The sequence below is a fragment of the Lepisma saccharinum genome, chromosome 13 (assembly GCF_977018435.1).
Source record: "Lepisma saccharinum chromosome 13, izLepSacc3.1, whole genome shotgun sequence".
Lineage (NCBI taxonomy): Eukaryota > Metazoa > Arthropoda > Insecta > Zygentoma > Lepismatidae > Lepisma > Lepisma saccharinum.
In genome coordinates, this window is record NC_139241.1 from 33,915,793 (window position 1) to 33,934,533 (window position 18,741).

General features: G+C 38.7%; 1 protein-coding gene across 3 annotated transcripts in view; it reads right to left on the reverse strand.

Annotated features, from left to right (window-relative positions):
• Positions 1-18,741, reverse strand: part of LOC145997230 (uncharacterized) — a 102,300-nt gene that overhangs the window by 66,173 nt on the left and 17,386 nt on the right. For all 3 annotated transcript variants that reach the window (XM_083134024.1, XM_083134022.1, XM_083134023.1), the window contains exon 4: positions 6,892-7,395. In XM_083134024.1, the coding sequence (XP_082990150.1) occupies positions 6,892-7,395 (504 nt within the window). The remainder of the gene's footprint in view (positions 1-6,891; positions 7,396-18,741) is intronic.

An 18,741-nucleotide genomic window follows, 5' to 3' on the forward strand; every position in this document is an offset into this window, starting at 1 on the left:
AGCTGACCCCCTTTCTCCTGACACTTCCATCATCAGCTGCATAGATTCCTTGAAGATTTTCATGGATGCTACAAGAGTCTCACCTCTTTTTTCTAGCTTTGTAATTGTCTCTGGCAATGCACCATAATATGCAAAAATAAACGACAGTTCATTCTTCAATTCTGAATAGAACAGGAGTTTTTTCACTTCACGAATTGAAGCCGCTTCATTTTCTGGAAGAGCATCGATCACCTCACTGATTTGTTCAAGGTGGTTAGCATAATATATAGCTGCTGATATGCAGGTTCCCCATCTCATCAAGACTGGTTGCGGAGGTAAACTAAGCTCAGGTGCAACTTCCTGAAATGTTCTGGTTCGAGAGGGAGATTTCAGAAATATCTTGTTTGTGTTCGAAATCAACCTGTCCACTTCTGGGTGCAACACTCTAACTTTTTCGGCGATTCTGTGCATTGCGTGGGCTACACATGTGATATGAAGCATGTTCGGGAAGAGAATTTTCAATGCTATGGCAGCCTTCTTTATATAGGGAGCTGCATCACTGATAATAAGTAACATGTCATCATGATGTACACCATCTGGCCAGAGCAGAAGTAGCCCGAAACTGTGGCCGAGTGATTAGCACATCGCGCTGCGACGCCAAGGGTCCCGGGTTCGAATCCCGGTCGGGCTTGGTTGTTTGTGAATGTCCATTCATCAATTTCATCATTTCATTACTCATCCCCATCTTTGCAAATTAGCCAAAGGCACAAAACGTGAAGTAAAATAAACTAAATCAATCAATCAATCAATCAGAGCAGAAGTAGGGAATTTGAGAATAACTAAGCTATTGACAAACCATTGGCTCTCTCTAGTTGTTCTGACGTGAGAAAAAATGACGAGGATTCTCCGCATGTTGGTTCCATAGTTCATACAGTGACGTTGGCTATTCAGCGTCCCATAGCGTCAGTACTTTCATCTGTTTAAATCCAAACCTTCTTTCCACCAACTTCAGCACGAATTCTTTGCAGAGCTTCTTCGTAGCAGATGCTTAAATATGTTTTCCGCAGCGTACATTCTGACGGCACCATTTCTTTAGTGTATTTCTCCAGAAATTTCCTCAGTGACTTGTTTTCCACTTTCCAGAAAGGTATCCCTGCTTCCATGAAAGCTTTGCACAGTTCAAGAGAAAACTGAGATTGCTTGTTGGATGAAGTGCCCACTGTTGAAATTAGGGATATCTTCTTCTGTCCAACCTTTTTGGCAACTGCAGATTTATGTTTTGCTGTTGACACATGCTGAGATATAAAGTATTTATTCTCATGGTTGAATGTTTTTTCACATATCTTGCAGAGAAGAATAGTACTATCTGTCAAAAATGTGCTTTCACCAAATTCATGCACGTAACCATGTAACTTACCACTTAATAGCACACTAAATTTCGGCATGATGACAACTACACAATCCTTTCCTTCCAAAGTGCAGAACTAAACTAAAGATAGAGAACTTGATTTTGGAATCCATGCAAAGGCCCTTGGGCATTAGTGCTCTTTCTTGTCAATAACCTCCTGACACGGACGCTGGACGTGATGACGTAATTGTGCAGGTGTTCTGTAACAGGTTTTCAGCAGTAATCATTCACAAGGACATGTTAACGGAAAGGCAATATCTTAACTCAGCATGAAATACTATTTTTTTTAAACACACTTTTCTCCTTCAGCAATGTTGAAACATACGTGAGTTCAATATTACTTAAATAAGGCGAAAATTATTCACATAATAAACGGAAGAAAAATAAATGCCAACAACGTTTTTTGGGAGAAAAATAATTTATTTACACATTTTTTTAAAAAAAATGTTCAAATTTCATTGAAAAAGGCAAAAAAGGCATTATAATTAAAAATAGGCAGTGGTGTCCCAAATAGGCAAAATAGGCAAAATGAAAAGGCTTCTAAAACATTCGAAACAATAAAAAACGTATATCCGGAAAAATTTTATCAATATATGCAGTAGATAAAAAGAGGCATTTTGCCAAACTTCCGGGCTCTAATAATCACATTTTGGCTTATTATTCAACTTGTATGGCACCCAAGAACATGGAACATGTTTCATTCTCTTGAGAAATGTCCATTCTTTGAAAAGAATACTAAAGTTTGCGCTTTCTCCCCAAATTAGCAGAAGAAGGGGGGGAGGCAAACCTGAGATGTTTATGTTTATTCCATTGAAATTCGGGGGACGTGCCACCCCTAAGCCCCCTTCCTAGGTCTGGTTCTGAATTGTGCACGGTTGCATGCGCTGATGTTTTAGCTGAAAAACAAAAGTTATCCGAAGTAGATTGCTCCCATAGTGCCAGAGTTATAACAATTTTCCACCAAAGTGTGTTCGAATTTAAAATTAATTCTCTCTCTCTCTCTCTCTCTCTCTCTCCCCCTCCTCCTGCCATCACTGGTTGTGTTGCACATAAAGGGGGCCTAAAAATTGAGGCCAAAACTTACGAACGAGATTTCCTATTCTTGTGCAGAGTTCCATAACGATATATTTAAATAAATAAATAAATAAAAAAAGTCAATGAAAGTGAAGTGAAGGATAAATTCACAGAACATGAACAGCAACTGTTACACTCGTTCAGCTTGTTTATTTGCAGAAATCTAAGTAGCTGCAAGTATTTAGAAGATTTTCTAGACTTTATAAAGTTCTTTCACAGGGAAGCTTCTATATCTGTACAGGGTCAATGAAGTTAGTAATAAGTTGTGTTTTATACAGCATATACTGATGCACTTGTAACGTGAATTGTATCCAAATATGCTGTATAAAGAAACAAACCGCTGGAGTACTATTTGAGGTGCCACTGGTGTGGTCTTCCATTTAGACAAACATCTGTGATTTTGACATCATCATTCACATCCCTTCCACATCTGCACTATTATTGAATACTATAAATATCTGTATCATCAAAAGTTGTATGGAATGTGTAGTAAGGGACAGTGTCAATAGCAGTCAATTAACAGTTCAAAAGATATTTTAGAAGATATAGAAAAAACCTGTAGTATTTGTATGATATTTCTAAATGTTATGTTTTATAATGACTTATTGACCTCCCTCACACACATAATTGAATTTTCCTTCATTGCGGTTAAACTTTTGAAAATGGATTTGGTTTACAAAACCCCCTAATAACCTGTCAGCCCCTGCAACATCTCCACCCTGTTCTACATTTATTTCAATTGAAACACGGCTTGGTAGCATATTCTCTTTCTCGTTTCCACGTTTCTTGTTTATTTAATATCGATAGATGGTCTACCTGACAATAATGCTAGTCAGTAACATAGTACACTAGAAATTACAATATATATATATATATATATATATATATATATATATATATATATATATATATACACACACACACACACACACACATACATATATATAAAGTGAAAGAGGAGAGAGGAAACACTCACCGGACAAAGAAAAAATTCAGATTTTCGTGATGGTATGTCACATCTTCAGGAGTAGAGAGATGTTGTAGAACTAAGTGACAAGGTGGAAGAGTAAGAATGACCTGCAGTGTTGCCAGGTCCCGAAAAAAAAGTGTTGACAGTACCACAAAAAAAATATTATATATATATAACACAGGAATAGGATCAGAAAAGGTACCAGAAGGGCGGATAAACACTAATGATGAAGGAGACAGTAAACACTTACCACACGAAGAGAAATTATTCTATATTTCGCGATCTATGTCGCATTTTCAAGTTGAAGAAGAAAGATCGGCGTTACTAAGAGAAGAGGCACACGCCGATCTTTCTTCTTCAACTTGAAAATGCGACATAGATCGCAAAATATAGAATAATTTCTCTTCGTATGATAAGTGTTTACTGTCTCCTTCATCATTAGTATATATATATAAATATGGTTCTTTCACCTGGCTTGTCCAAAACTGTGAGTGGTGGGGGGGGGGGGTTGGTTGGGAAAAGGTGGTGGTGGTGAGGGTGAGGATAGGGGATGAGGGGCATTACTGGGTGGCCTTGTTCAGGCCTGGAGGTGTGGTTGCATTCGTGGTCGATATGTAGGCCCTCTCCCATCTTCTACGTATTGAGGTGTTGGTGGATTGGGGCAAGGAGTGGACGATCGCTACCTGGAAGCAGTCATTAAAAGGAATATTGTGGTGATTGGTGTGAATGGCAACAGCAAAGTCCAGGTTTTGGGTAGAGGAGTGGTGGTTGTTGATGCGGAGGTTCAGGGCTGTGGATGTTTCCCCCAGGTAGAAGCTCCCACAGATGTTGCACGTGAGGATATAAATTAGGTTAGAGCTGTTGCAGGTTCCTTTGGGGTAGAGGGTGAATTTGCCGGTGGCAGTGTGGATCTGGAGGGTGCGGGAAGTGACAAATATGGGGCAGGTTTTGCACCTTGGGCGGTTGCATTTGTGGGCAGGTGCGAGTTCATTGTAAGTAGGTGGATTGTGGTGTGCCACCAATCCCTCTGCACTTGTCACCCAATATCACCCCCGCCTCAACAAAATCAGACACACTCTACGTTCACTCCTTCCCATCCTGCACAGTGATCCTGACACCAGAAATATATTTCCCGACAAGCCCAGAGTTGTCTTCAAACGCCCTCCCAATCTCCAAAACATCCTGGTCCACCACAATCCACCTACTCACAATCAACTCACACCTGCCCACTAATTTGTTAAGACGATAACAAAATTTGATCCCCAGAAAGAAAAACAAGAGTTAAAACAACTTCATGATGCACATAAAGTTCGTATAATCGCCGCTTTCTTCAGAACAATTTGTGTGCTGAAAAAAAAAAATGCAATGCTTAATACAGGAATGGAAGCCAAGCCCGATAAAAAAAGTAGTTATACAAGAGTAAATGTTTTGGTGGAGCGAATGATTGACATCCACAATGCTCCTAAATCCAACAATAAAGTGTCAATTAACATGAGAGTAAATACCTGTAATAGTCCCCCATTTTGATATCTGAAAATACGCAAGTTTTGTAAAGCTTGTTTTGAGTTCATTTTATGCTGATAAGCTAATCGTGACTAAATATACAGTTTAAAGTGGAATCCAAACCAGAGTGATTATCCAGTGCAGCGCTGTTTAATGTGTCCTAGAATACACATTCGGTGCAAACAAATCGCAAGTTTCGTGTTTCCATTTTCAGGGCGGATTACACTGCAAGTTGAAGAGTTTGGACTGCTCCCTGGAAAGGGGGAAAGGGGGGGATATGAAGTTGACTGAAGCAAAGAAAACGTCACTTTTTTTTATGATGTGTTTTAGACAGACAAACCAGAACAAAATTTACAGCCCAGATTTTTTTCCTGGTGCCAAGAAAGGTTGTGTTGTCTCCCAAGAGAATCTTATCTTACCAGTTAATCCTGTAACGGACAATGTTGTTGTGAACCCACATAAAATCCAATATTCATTCTATCCAATTATCTCCAGTCTCTTGCTCGCACCAGTGTGACCGCTGTCAAGGTTCTTCTGAGTTTTGCTTCTTGCAATATATGAGAGATTGTTTTCCTTTCCGTAGTTCTGTGTGCAAACGGGTTTCTTATGAACTAGAATTGTAAGAATTTCGTGGAAGAGCAACGACTGTGTACAATTGTGTAACGTGCACATTTCTCTACGTTCATGACTTCTGTAAACTTGGAAATGGGTGTGGTTCACAACAGGAAGCACTCAAGGTGCTGTGGATCTTATCTTCACCTGTCTTCAGTCCACATGTACTTGCTACCCTTCAGTGAAGTAAGGTCAGCAACAACAGGAAAGTTGTGGTTACCACGAAGGTTACTAAGAACCAGATACGATCAGCTACTACTCTACGTGCAGAAAGCCCCACATGTGAGGACACCACATGCGAACGACCGATGACACAATGCAAGGACAGTCAGTCCTCTGTCCATGCCTCCCTGACCTTCTACACTTCCTAAGGATGACACGAGGCAACAGAAATAACCCTGCCTAAGGTTGTTTCGTCCACACCCGAAGTATATAAGCCCTAGTCACAAGACTAGAGGTATGGTAGTCGACCAACAGATCTGAGGTACGGCCGGAGAAGCTGTCCAGTCTCCGACCCAAGATGCTATCCACCCAGCCAAGTCCAGGCTGTCTTCAGGCACTCAGAAGATGGACAACGCTCTTCACTTCAAGATTACTAAGTATCGCTAATCTACCCTTCTTTCATTGCAGCTCCCTTTCCTTAACTCATAGGTTGGGATATTCTACATATATCAGCATTAACACTTCTCTATAATAAACCTTGTTATTGTTAATCACTACTTATGCGCCCAAGTATGTCTACATCTTACAGGTTCTCCTATTTAGTATTAAGACTCTACCTACATAATAATGCATTCTCTTTCAGCTGTAAGCCCAGACGTCTGAGTTACACAACCCGTAACGGTAGTGCTCAGGGACTTAGCCTGAGTAACCCATACAATTCAAAGAAAATACAGTTTTTTAAAAGACTTTTTTTGGTGAAAACGCTTTCATGTTCTATTTTCCTTACCACAACATGCATCCTGTGCATATCAGGTTGTATAGCTATGCAAGATAAATGGTGTTACCGTCTCCTTGCAATCTTTGTGTCTGCATAAGCTCCGTCTCCTCATTTTGTGTAACATTTTTTACACTTTCTTTAAAACTTACAATATTATTATATAGTACATATAAAGCTTATTATCTGAGCTACTACCAAGTATAAAACATCCATTGTGGGGGTAATTTATACTCTATTTTATTTATACCTGAAAAGCAGGTATCATCTTGAAATGTTTGGATAACTCAAAGTTGACATTCTTTTGGTCCCTTGAACTTCATATTAACAAGGTTTTCCTGTATCCTCTTTTACTAACATTGTAACTTAAGTAAATATAATGTAGATATTCTTGTATATTGTTATTACCTGGAATTAGTATCTTCATCCTTTACTGGGTAATTCATATCCACATCTCTCCGATTTATTATGTTTCTTTCTTCTCTTTCACTAGTTGGGATTTCTTCATCATTATATTTCACAATTTCCTCCTTTTTTACATATTCTCTTGTCACAAATGAAATTTTGTTTTCTTCACTCATGTCAAATGTATTTTCCTCTTCCTTGACTTCTGATTTGCAGACAACTGACTGCTCTGCAATATTTACATTTTTAATTTCATCAGGTTTTGTATCTGATAATGGCACATGACCAACATTATCCAATTCATTCTCACAGATATTCTCCACTTCACATGTACCATATTTAAGCACTGATGTTTTCTCATAGTTTGTATCTTCTGCTTTTAAGGGAGAGCTGGAATTTGGGAGTTCTGATATACAGTGACATTCTTTAATACATTTTCTTTGTGAAGTGGTAAAATTGACTTCCTTGTAACATTCCAATTCTGTGCAGCCGGATGATATATTTTCACTGAAATCATCAGACATAAGAATATAAACAGTAAAAATAGTGATTATATCAGTAAAACAAAGACGACAAACTTTTACTCTCAAACTTACTGAGATTACGTTGCAATGAAAGTGTGTTATCAAGAAAATGAGGTTAGGCAGTAAAAATTAAGAGCCAATATAGAATAATGAATCACAAGACAAGTTATGTTTTGCACAAGTAATAAATGTGCCATTATTCATGATGCACACAAACACACACATACACAACACAAACTCTCTTTGCTAATGAAAATGGAAATATAGAATTTTCTATTCCTATTTTTAAATTTAAAGTTTTCATTTGAATACATCTGTTCAGTGTTAACATTTTTCAGATGAAAATCTTCAAAGCAACATAGCAGACATAGTAAAAGAAATTTTCAATTCAAGCACACAAGTTATATTCAAGCTATGCTCATGTATGATTCCTTGGCAATATACCATACATGTAATGCCATTTGTAACATGTAAATATCAAATTTAATTTATTACATGAATCATCCTGCAAAATATTATACACAGGAATATTCAAGAACATATTTGCTCAACATAAATACTTATAGATGAAATTATAATATTATCAATAATGTGAGTGTTTAGATAGTAATTACATTTGTTAGTAAATGTAAAGATTTTTACATTAAAACTAACAGAGATTAATGAATGTCAGCAGTGGCAGTACCAGGAACAATCATCTAGGGGTGTTAAGTGGGTGTGGAAAGAAATTTAGGGGGATACAATGTTGAGAATAAAGAAAACACAAAACATGGATGCATGCATTAGTCACTATATCAAATACCAATCAACTTTTGGCAGGTTTCTATGAAAATAAGCCAATGAAACTGAAGAATACTAGTGACTTGCTTCATTTTTGCTTGCTTTAACAACAAGAACCACATTTTTTGTAATTTGAAATGAACAAAGCTTGTTTGAGACAGGCTAATGACATATATACTGTATCTTATCTCGTAAGAATGTGGTCATACAGTGTGAATATAATATCAGGTCGTGGCAAAGAAAAGTCTGATTTGGTAGTGAAACTTCAAACAACAGTAACTTGGTGGAAAGGAACTTTTATTAATCAACATAGTAGGAACAATTCGATGCCAAACAATTTGTTCAATGATAGTAGTGCATTAAGACCAATTATGTAGAAATTTGATGGTCTGGACAGAAGAAACTTCTCAAAGGTATATTTGACAGCTGCTTTATTGGGGAACATTTTCCGGTTAAATAAGTGATAGTTGGTTTGTGAAACATCTGATGTGGTGGAAGTGGGAGAGTTTCATAGTAACAGTCTCATAATGCAAGCTCTGTGTAGTTTTTGCACTTTTGTTCTTGCCACTTGGGTCCTCATGTTGTCCTGAAGTACTAAAACTTCATTTCTGTTGGCCAATCTAGACTGCTTAACTCACAATTTATTTATGCATTAATTATCTTCCTCGGATAAAGGGTCGGTTTTGGCATGTGTTTTGGGACCTCATCAGCATTTAACTATTGTATATTGATTTTAGATGATGGATATGTACTGATATATAGTGGAGTACCGAGAATGGAAAGAGCTAGAGGAGGGGTGGCACTTCTGATCCACGAAGAAAAGAAAAACAATATAATAGATTGGGAATTCATAAGTGAGAGAATAATGATAGTTAACATTAAAGAAGAAGAAGAAAATATAGCACTGATAATAGTTTATGATCCAAATGAAGATGATACAGTAGAGAATAAAAACATGTTCTATGATTCACTACAGAAAATCATAGATGAAAGAAAGGAAGAAGTATTGATAGTAGGAGATCTAAATGAAAGAGTAGGAAACAATACGGAAGAATGGAGACAGGTAATAGGACAATATGGAGAAGAGACATTAGATGATAATGGTACACGAATCTTAGAATTATGTGTAACAAATGACATGGTAGTGGTAAATACTAAATTCCCACAAAGAAATTCATAAATACACTAGGGAAGAACCAACAAGAAGGGAAAAATCTATAATTGACTATTTCATAGTAGAGAGAAATACGATGAGAAAGATAAGAGATGCCAGAGTCAAAAGCGAGGCGGAAATTGGGAGTGACCATAAACTATTAATAATGGAGAGTAGTACAAAGAAGTAGAGTGCTAAAAACTAAAGGAAAAAGAAGACAGGAAAAACAAAATAAAATAAGAATAAAGGCATATAAATTAAAAGATACAAAAGTTAAAGAAAAATATCAGCAACTAATAGAAGCAAAGATACAAGAGAAACATGAAAAGGAAGAAAGAGATGTAGATAAATTGTGGGATGAATTTAAGATGATTTTGCTACAGTCTGCAGAGGAAAGCTGCAGGACAACATACATTGGAAACAAAATGAAAAGAACGGCATGGTGGACAGATGATCTGAAAGAAGAAGTCACGCACAAGAAAATATTGTGGAAAAAGTACCTATCAGTTAATGATTTAGAAAGCTTCGAAGAGTATAGGAGGCAAAGGGATATAGTCAAAAAGAAAGTCTTAGAGGCTAAAAAGAACTCGTGGAGAAAATTTGGGGACTCGTGGAGAAAATTTGGGGAAAGTATGGAAGAGAACAGCCGAGAAAATCAAAAACTATTCTACAAAGTTTTAAAGACTATGAGAAAAGATAAAGAAAGCCCATTAAAATACATAAAAGGAAAAGATGGTAAACTAAGAACAAAACCAGAAGAAATCATGCAAAGATGGAAGGAATACTTCGAAGAATTGCTGAAGGATGAAACACAAACTAACAGGACGGAGGTTCAAACAGGAAACGAAAGAACAGAAGATACAGAAATGGAGGATGAAGAAGAGGAAATAAATGATATCAAAGTAGAAGAATTAAAAGCAGCATTAAAGAAAATGAAGTTAGGTAAGGCTAGTGGACATGATGGTTTAACACCAGAAATGCTTAAATACATGGGAAATGCTGGAGAGCAACTGTTTTTGAACCTATTGAATGCTATATGGGAAAAGAAAACTGTACCGAAGGAATGGGAGATATCAGTAATAATCCCAATCTTCAAGAAAGGCGATAATACAGAATGCAGAAACCATCGGGGAATCTCATTGCTCAGTGTGACAGGGAAGATATATTCAAGAATCCTGGAGAACAGACTCAGAAAATATGTCGAAGAGCAATTGGAAGAAAGTCAAGCAGGCTTTAGACCAGCAAGAAGTGTACAAGACCATATTTTCACCCTCAAACAAATAACAGACAAGACAATAGAATACAATAAAAAGGCACATGTATGTTTTATAGATCTACAAAAGGTTTTTGATAGAGTTCCTTGGAATGAGATATGGAAATCTTTAGAGAAGAAAGGAGTGGATAAAAACCTAATAAAAGCAATCCAAAGTTGGTACAAAGGATGCAGATGCTACGTGAGGACGAGAAAACACCAGTCAGAGGAATTTGAAATAACAACAGGAGTTAAACAGGGATATATACTATCACCATATCTATTTATAATCCTATTAGATGAAGTAATAAAGGAATGCCATATAAAAATGAAACAATTTCATGTAGGATACTGGAATATGAAATCAATTAAACTAACAGAGCTCATATACGCTGATGATATTATACTAATAGCTAATACACAGGCTAGTTTACAATATAACCTAAATATTCTTAATGAAGAATTAAAGAAAAAGAATATGGAAATAAATATGGAGAAAACTAAAACAATGATAATTAGCAGAGAAAAGACAAACCATAAGTTAAAACTGAATAACAAACCTTTAGAACAAGTGACAAATTTCAAGTATCTTGGAGTAATTATAAACAGTCAAGGAAAAGAAGAGGAAGAAATAAGAGATAGAATCATGAAGACAGGAAAGCTATATCAAATGATAAACCGAGGATTTATAGGCAAAAAAGAAATATCTACCCAAACAAAATTCACTGTATATAAAACAATTTATATACCAACACTTACATATAGCAGTGAAAATTGGACAATGACTGGAAAACACTTGCAAAATGTACAAACAATGGAAATGAGGTACCTTCGAAGAATAAGTGGGAAAACCAGGAAAGATCGGATAAGGAATCAAACCATTCGGCAATCTTTAAATGCTCAGCCACTACAAGAAACAGTTGAATGTAATCAACTCAGATGGTTCGGCCATTTGAGCAGAATGAGTGAGACGAGACTGCCAAAGCAGATATGGGAAGCACGTCCACAAGGAACAAGACCAAAAGGAAGACCAAGAAAGACATGGAATATGAGCGTCAAAGAGATTTTGGAGAAACGAAGCATAAGATGGAAAGAGGCACAGGAAAAGGCGATGGACAGAAACGTCTGGAGAACTCTCTGTAACCCCTCGACACCGGCAGGTAGAAGAGGACGCGACTAAGTAAGTAAGTATATCGATTTTACGTCACATGTCACTACTGTGTCCAAAACGGAAGGTTTCGGTTCTGGGAGAGCAGAGAAAGGTACATTTCCAAGCAACATGTTTTGTGTTGTTCAAGTGGGACACACTTACCCAGCTTCTTGCCTTCTCCAAGTTCTTGCAAGTGTCAGAAAAACTGTGGAATATGGTTACGCAGGACTCTACTGTTTCCTTGCTAATGTGCAGGGATACGTATGCATCACTTTCAATACACTGGCACCATCTAGTGGAATTTAGGAATATCCAACATTTCAACCACATTAACCTGATACCATAAATTACAACCATGTGTCCCACACCATGGCCGTGCAGTCTAAAGTCATGCATTAGGCTCCTGCTAAGGGCCTCATGCAGGTTCGAGTATCCTGGGGGAATAGGTGGCCACCCACCATCATGAGGAAATTGGGAAGCTACGAATGGGTGGCGTAACCTGGTCAGAAAACCTGCTGACCACATGTCACCCGGTATTTGGTTGGATGATCTCAGACCTGAACAGTTGGGAGTAAGGCCAGCTGTTGGTAGATAGACTCTGGCCCTCACAGGTTGTTGCACCATGTGTTATTGTTTATTTATAATTGAACCATGTAGTGAAATGCATAGAGAAAAGAGAAGGAGAAAGATAGATAGATATCTCCTTGCATTTATCAGCAATTCTCAAGAAACGAACAACACACACTAAAAAGCCAGAATGGTTAGCACAGCATGCAACATCTCCAGGTGTTGCGGGTTTGATTCCTGGGTGTTTTTGGGTAGTGTCCCTACATCATATTGTGGCAGAAAAGCCACGATAAATAACTAAAATTGAATCAAATTCAACTCACACTAAGATGTAGGTAATTATCGAAATCCACAAACAGGGAAGTTGAATAAACAAAAGAAGAAACAATTCTTAACAACAATGCAAAAGAAAGAAAGACAACAGCGGATATTTGAGGCACCAGTAGAGGAAACTAAGTTGGCTTCTCATTCAATGGCTTGCCTCTTGTATACACTAACAGCAGTCTCACTTCAACACAAGTTGCAATGTAATGTGATACTATAAGAGTTAGAAGTGTTTTCAGTTTATAATAGGTTTTGAAAAAGGGTGTCAAGTAAAATTAAGGGGTTTTCACACCATTCCCCCCTGAATGTCAGTGGCAACAAAAAAGGGATATATGCAAGAAAATGTGAAGTAGATGATATCACAGTGAAAATACCTACGCATATCCCACACAAATGAATGATTTAAAATTTTTGGGTGCATCGGCACTTCTGACAATTCTACACCCTTCAATATATTTGGGGAAATATCTCCTTACCTAAAATTCTGGCTTGAGTGATTAAAACAAGGGGTGTAAAAAGTCCCTTGGGAAAATTAAAAGTGCAAGGTTGTAAACAGACCTGCACAAGACAAACACGACACATTAAAGTCAGAAAAGAACTAAAAGCCTCCTTACAGATGGTGAAAGAGTCCAGCTCTCTGCAAAAAGACAAAAACAATGGATAAAATACAGTAGCATGCAAATTAATCCGAACAAGGTACACATTTTGTCATTTAATGAAATTGCTGCAATATACATAACTATACATGCATTTAGAAATACCCTTAGTACTTTGTGTGACCTCCCTCGTTTGTAATCACATCATTGACACACTTAGTCATGGATGACACTAAATTTGTACAAATGTTTTTAATTTCTTCATCAGGTACCACACGTTAACAACGGCCGCAAGCATTTTCTCCTTGGTTGAACAATCCACTTTTGACATCCTTTTTTTTGCAGATACACCATAAATTTTCAATTGGATTTAAATCAGGTGAGTTTCCTGGCCAGGAGAGTACTTGTACATTGTTATTATCAAAGAACTCATTGATTTTTTTTTTTAGGTATATGACATTTTGCTAGGAAAACACCATCACCAGCAGGAAAATATTTCTTGAGATGAGGTATGACTTTTCGTCGCAGTATGTCAATATATTTATCACTGTTCATCATCCCCTTAACAGGAACTATTGGCCCAGGCACTTCAGATGTGAAACAACCCCAGAACAATATTTTTGGGGGGTGTTTTGGAGTTTGTTGCATGTGTTCTGGTGAAAGTTTTTCACATTATCCTTTACGAACGAAATAAACCTTGTGACCATGCACTTCAAAATGGCATTTGTCCAAAAAAGCACTTTCTTCCAGTCACACACGGTCCAGTCCCAATGACGTTTTGCACACTTTACACGCTTTTTACACATTCTTTTTGGAAGACACTGTTTTTCAATGGCCTACAAGCTTTTCCTTCAGATTTAAGCAGTCTGCGACGTACTGTTGTAACGTGGACGTCCACTCTGACAATAAATCACGTGTTAAATCAACATCAGTAAGTCTGGGGTTCTGTTTGCTTTTTCTAATAACAATTTGTTCATCCTGCAAAGAAGTTTTTCGTTTGCGACCACATTTTCCCTTGCCTTGAGGCTCGATGGATCCAGTCTCTTGGTATTGTTTTAAAATTGAATTAACCGTACCCCATCCGACAACACATTCTGTAGCAATTTGTATCTGTGTCACTGAATTATGCTGTGATAACGTAACAATTTTCGACAGTTTGCATGGCGTTGTATCCATTTGGATAGCAAATGAAATGAGAACCACTCACACAAAAAACTTACCTTCTGCTTGGCACATAACTTGCAACACAACTGACTCTTCGTCTGTCGAAGATAACAAAATACTTCAACAATAGACTCCACCTCTGGTCTTCAACAATGAACTAGTGAGTAAATATGGATCATTGTTCATAGCACAGGACATTATCGAGAGAGAATGTGCAGTTATTTAAAAAAAAAGTGAAATTAAAGCTTAAAACTGCAACGTATTTTAAGATTATTGTATACCTGGAAAAGTATGCATCTTGTTCGGATTAATTTGCATGCTACTGTACTATTGTCATCACCAAACAGGGATGACAAACAGCCGGAAAGGTTAAAAGTCTGCCAGAGATAAGGAAGATCGGCACATTCAACGAGAACATGCGAAATACTTACAAAAAAATTTACAAACACAACACAAAAAAGGGTCCTGCCCCTGCAGCAAATGACCATGGGTTGGATGGCTATGTCCAATATGCATTCTGGTCAGAAGAACTTCTTCTCGGCGAGAGGGACAGGACAAGGAATCCCACTTGGCTTGCCAAGTGACAAGAAGGGAACAACAAAGCAAATTCTGCAGGTCGCTAGCTGGCAAAAGGTGGACGAGAACATTGCCATCAGCATCAGCAGACTTGGCGGCAGCTACAGCTGCTTCATTGCCCTGAATGCCCACGTGGCTAGGGACCCAACAGAAGCGTACATCGGCACTGGCAGATGAAGACACATGCCATCTAAAAATGTGTCAGTCTACCGGATACCAGGAATATGGCGAATACAGAGTCTGTAACATGCTGGTCGAATCACTGCACACAAGGACTTTCATCAGACCATTGACGTCTGCAAAGTCCAGTGCCTTTAGAATGGCGTACAACTCGGCCGTATAGATGGAAGAGGCTGGATGTAGAGAGTAACTGGAATTTTGAGAATCTAGGATGAAGGTGCAACCCACTTATTCGACTGTCTTGGAAGCATCCATATAAAATACATTAAAATTGGGGTGCTACGTGCGAAGCTCTAAAACCTGCTGCTGGTGTTTGTGCCATTTGAAGGGCAGTCAGAGAATAATCGATGGAATGTACAGGAAACTTCCAGGTCGGGAGAGGCGGAATGAGTGGAGAGATGACAGGAAGATCACTGTCAACACGACAGGATCTCGTCTGCACGAACACCAAATGGTCTAGTAACAATAGGATGGAGTCAGTACCTTGCCAGCCTACTATTGTCCGAGACAGTGTAATATGGATGAAATACTTCACTATCAGTCGCTGTCTTCGCAGAGACAGTGACGGCTCAGATGCCTCCACATACAAACTGGCGACTGAACTGGTAAGGAAAGCACCAGAACACACAAGAATACCAGCATGGTGGACAGTGTCTAGGATCCGTAACCTAGAGAGTGGGAAGACAAATACACAACACATAATCCAGCTTCGATCTGATAAGTGAATGGTACAGGCATAGCAGTACGGTCCTATCAGCATACCAAGAAGTATGAGATAAAACGCATAGAAGGTTGAGAACACTCAGACAAGATAACTTTAACTGACGAAGGTGAGGTTGCCATGATAATTTCTTGTCGAGAATGAGGCTGAGAAATTGAACCTCATTCACGAAAGGTAGGGGCACTTTCCCCATGTACAGGTCAGGGTCAAAGTGGTATGTATGTGGACGACAGAAATGGACGCACACGGATTTCTCAGAGGAAAAGCTGAAACCAGTTTGGAAGGACAACTCAACGAAACAGTTTATCGTCAGTTGGAGTTGACGAGAAGCTGACGCAAGATTCTGTGAGCGACAAAAGATCATGAGGTCGTCTACATTTGCCATAACACTGTTAAATGCTTTGGCAAACAGGTTTGAATTTGAATTGAAATTTAAAATTTTGGGTGCGTCAGCACTAAGGCTATTTCGCACCTGTCACACTGTCACACTTTACGGGGTCCAGCCCCTTACCATAGCTAAAGTGGCATAATGGTAATGCACTATTACTAAAATGTTAAAATTTTCTGACTTAGGTTAAAAGCTAAGGCTGTAAAGGGGCAACGACAAAACACAGGCCAACACAGTGTGTGGGTTCCACAACAACAGGTCAGTTAATATGGAGTGTGGTGACCCTAATGGCCACACACGCCTTGCAGCAACATAACATTCTCTCTACAAGGTAATTCAAAAGTTCTGCAGTCAGCTTCGTCCCTTTCCTCACAAAGAACAGCTTGGAGTTCTGGAAGTGCCTTTGGTGGCAGCTGATGGGCTGCAACTTGTCTTTTTAATGCCTTTGTTCATTTCTTCAATGTGTCTTTGGCATAAACATATAGTTGTTTCCTTATGAAGGTTGGGGTATAAGTAATGGCAAAGGTAAAGCTCACTGTGTATACAGCATAAAAATTTGAAATAAACAAATGGAAGAGGACACTGTATGGAGAATGCAGGCCATATCTACCAGAAGTTGGAAGGGAAGTACCACAAAAAATAATGAAGAAAAAGTATTGTTCTACATGTGTGTAGTAGACACAAGGCTACAGGCAGTACAAAAATGAAAGTAACTACAATACAAGTAAGATCTTGCATCCCCTGTAGTAGTACATTTCATCACTAGATGACAGTGTGAAGTACGGTTATCGCACATAGGGTATGAGAACGTAAGTGTTGATTCAACTTTCATGCAGGATGGAAATTACTCTGAGTGAACAGCTTTCTTATGTGAAAATAGCCGTTCTCCACAAGCGAACTGTCAGAGAATGCCACACGAGTTGGTGGAAGCCATTACAGATTAACATCTGGAATATGCCATCATTCATCAAGACAACTCAACACCACATAAAGCAGCATATCCACAGGAGCTATCTGACCAATGGGGATGGGAGATACCAGAGTACCGATCACACTCACCAGATGTGTCCCTGGGTGATTTCCACCTCATACCCAAAGTAATTGAAACTTTAATAGCATGGTCTCTACGAGGTAATTCAAAAGTTCTGCAGGCAGCTTTGTCCCTCTCATCACAAAGAACAGTGTGGCCACGGTGGCTCAGTCGGTAATGCATCTGACTACCATGCTCAAGGTCTCGGGTTCGATCCCTGGCCGGTTCAAATCTGGGAACTTTTCTAACGTTGGAAGCGGCTCCGGTGCCCACCCAGCGTCGAATGACATGGGTATCTGGGGAAAACCCTGGGGGGGGGGGGGTAAAGGTAGTCAGGGGCATGATGCTGATCACATCACCCCCACTCACGACCGGATCAAGAAAGTGTGGGGCGTTACCCCCACGCCCCCTATATGCATTCATGGCATGGTGCTAATCACAGGGGAGCACTTTACCTTTACTTTTTTTTAACCCAAAGTAACAACTATGCAGGAGACTGTTTTGGATTCAAAATGACATTGTCATCAACATGAAAAGTGAGATGTCCTGACTCACATGAGGATGGTATTGGTATTTGATGCCTCCCACAGCATTGGCAGCATGTTGTGATCACTCTAGGGAACTAGTTTAACTAATTTGAGCATTCATAGGGCAATTTGTGTACTTGTCTTTTGCTTTTGAACTGCCTGTGTAACCTTGTGAGTAAAACACATTTTTTTCTTATTTTTTATGGCACATCTCCAGCAACCCTTGGTACAGATGATTTGCATTGTTTATACAGTGTCCTGTTTTATTTGGAATTATTGTGCCAGTCCTGCTTTCTTGCAAGAAAAATAGTTGTCATGATTTATGCCCAAGCACTCATACTTTGATGTATACCAGAGTTTCAATTTTACAGAAATGGCACTTCAGTTAATCAGACGGTTCAATCCATAGCAGTAGGTTTTCAAGTGTGTGCCATTCTGACCTTTTAGAAATGATCTGTTTTCTATTTTAACTATGGGACATGGGTGTACAATGAACAGGCCTCAAATTTAAATATTTATACCCCAAACGGAACATGAAAGATCATAAGTACATTATTCAATATATGAAGGCACCTAAACACATGGTCATAAAATTAGGTGGGTGACAGAAGTTCATGCAGAGCACAACCCCATGTATTTGGAGGTTTAAGAGAATGAAAGGTCTCATGGTAGAGTTGTTTTTTTTTTAATCCTAGTGATACAAACTGACAGTATTTGCTCGAAACGTCAGGGATGATGACTGTATGCCCAAAACAGAGGTCAGTCTGACACTCAAACTAGGCAATGCAGTCCCATGGGTGTTGCCACACAGTGAGTGGGAACCAGTGAATTTTGCGCTACTCTTTTATTGCTTTTCCCACAAGTGGCACCAGCGTAATTCTGCCAGGCAACCTCTTTTCATGGCTGTGCATTTAGATGATT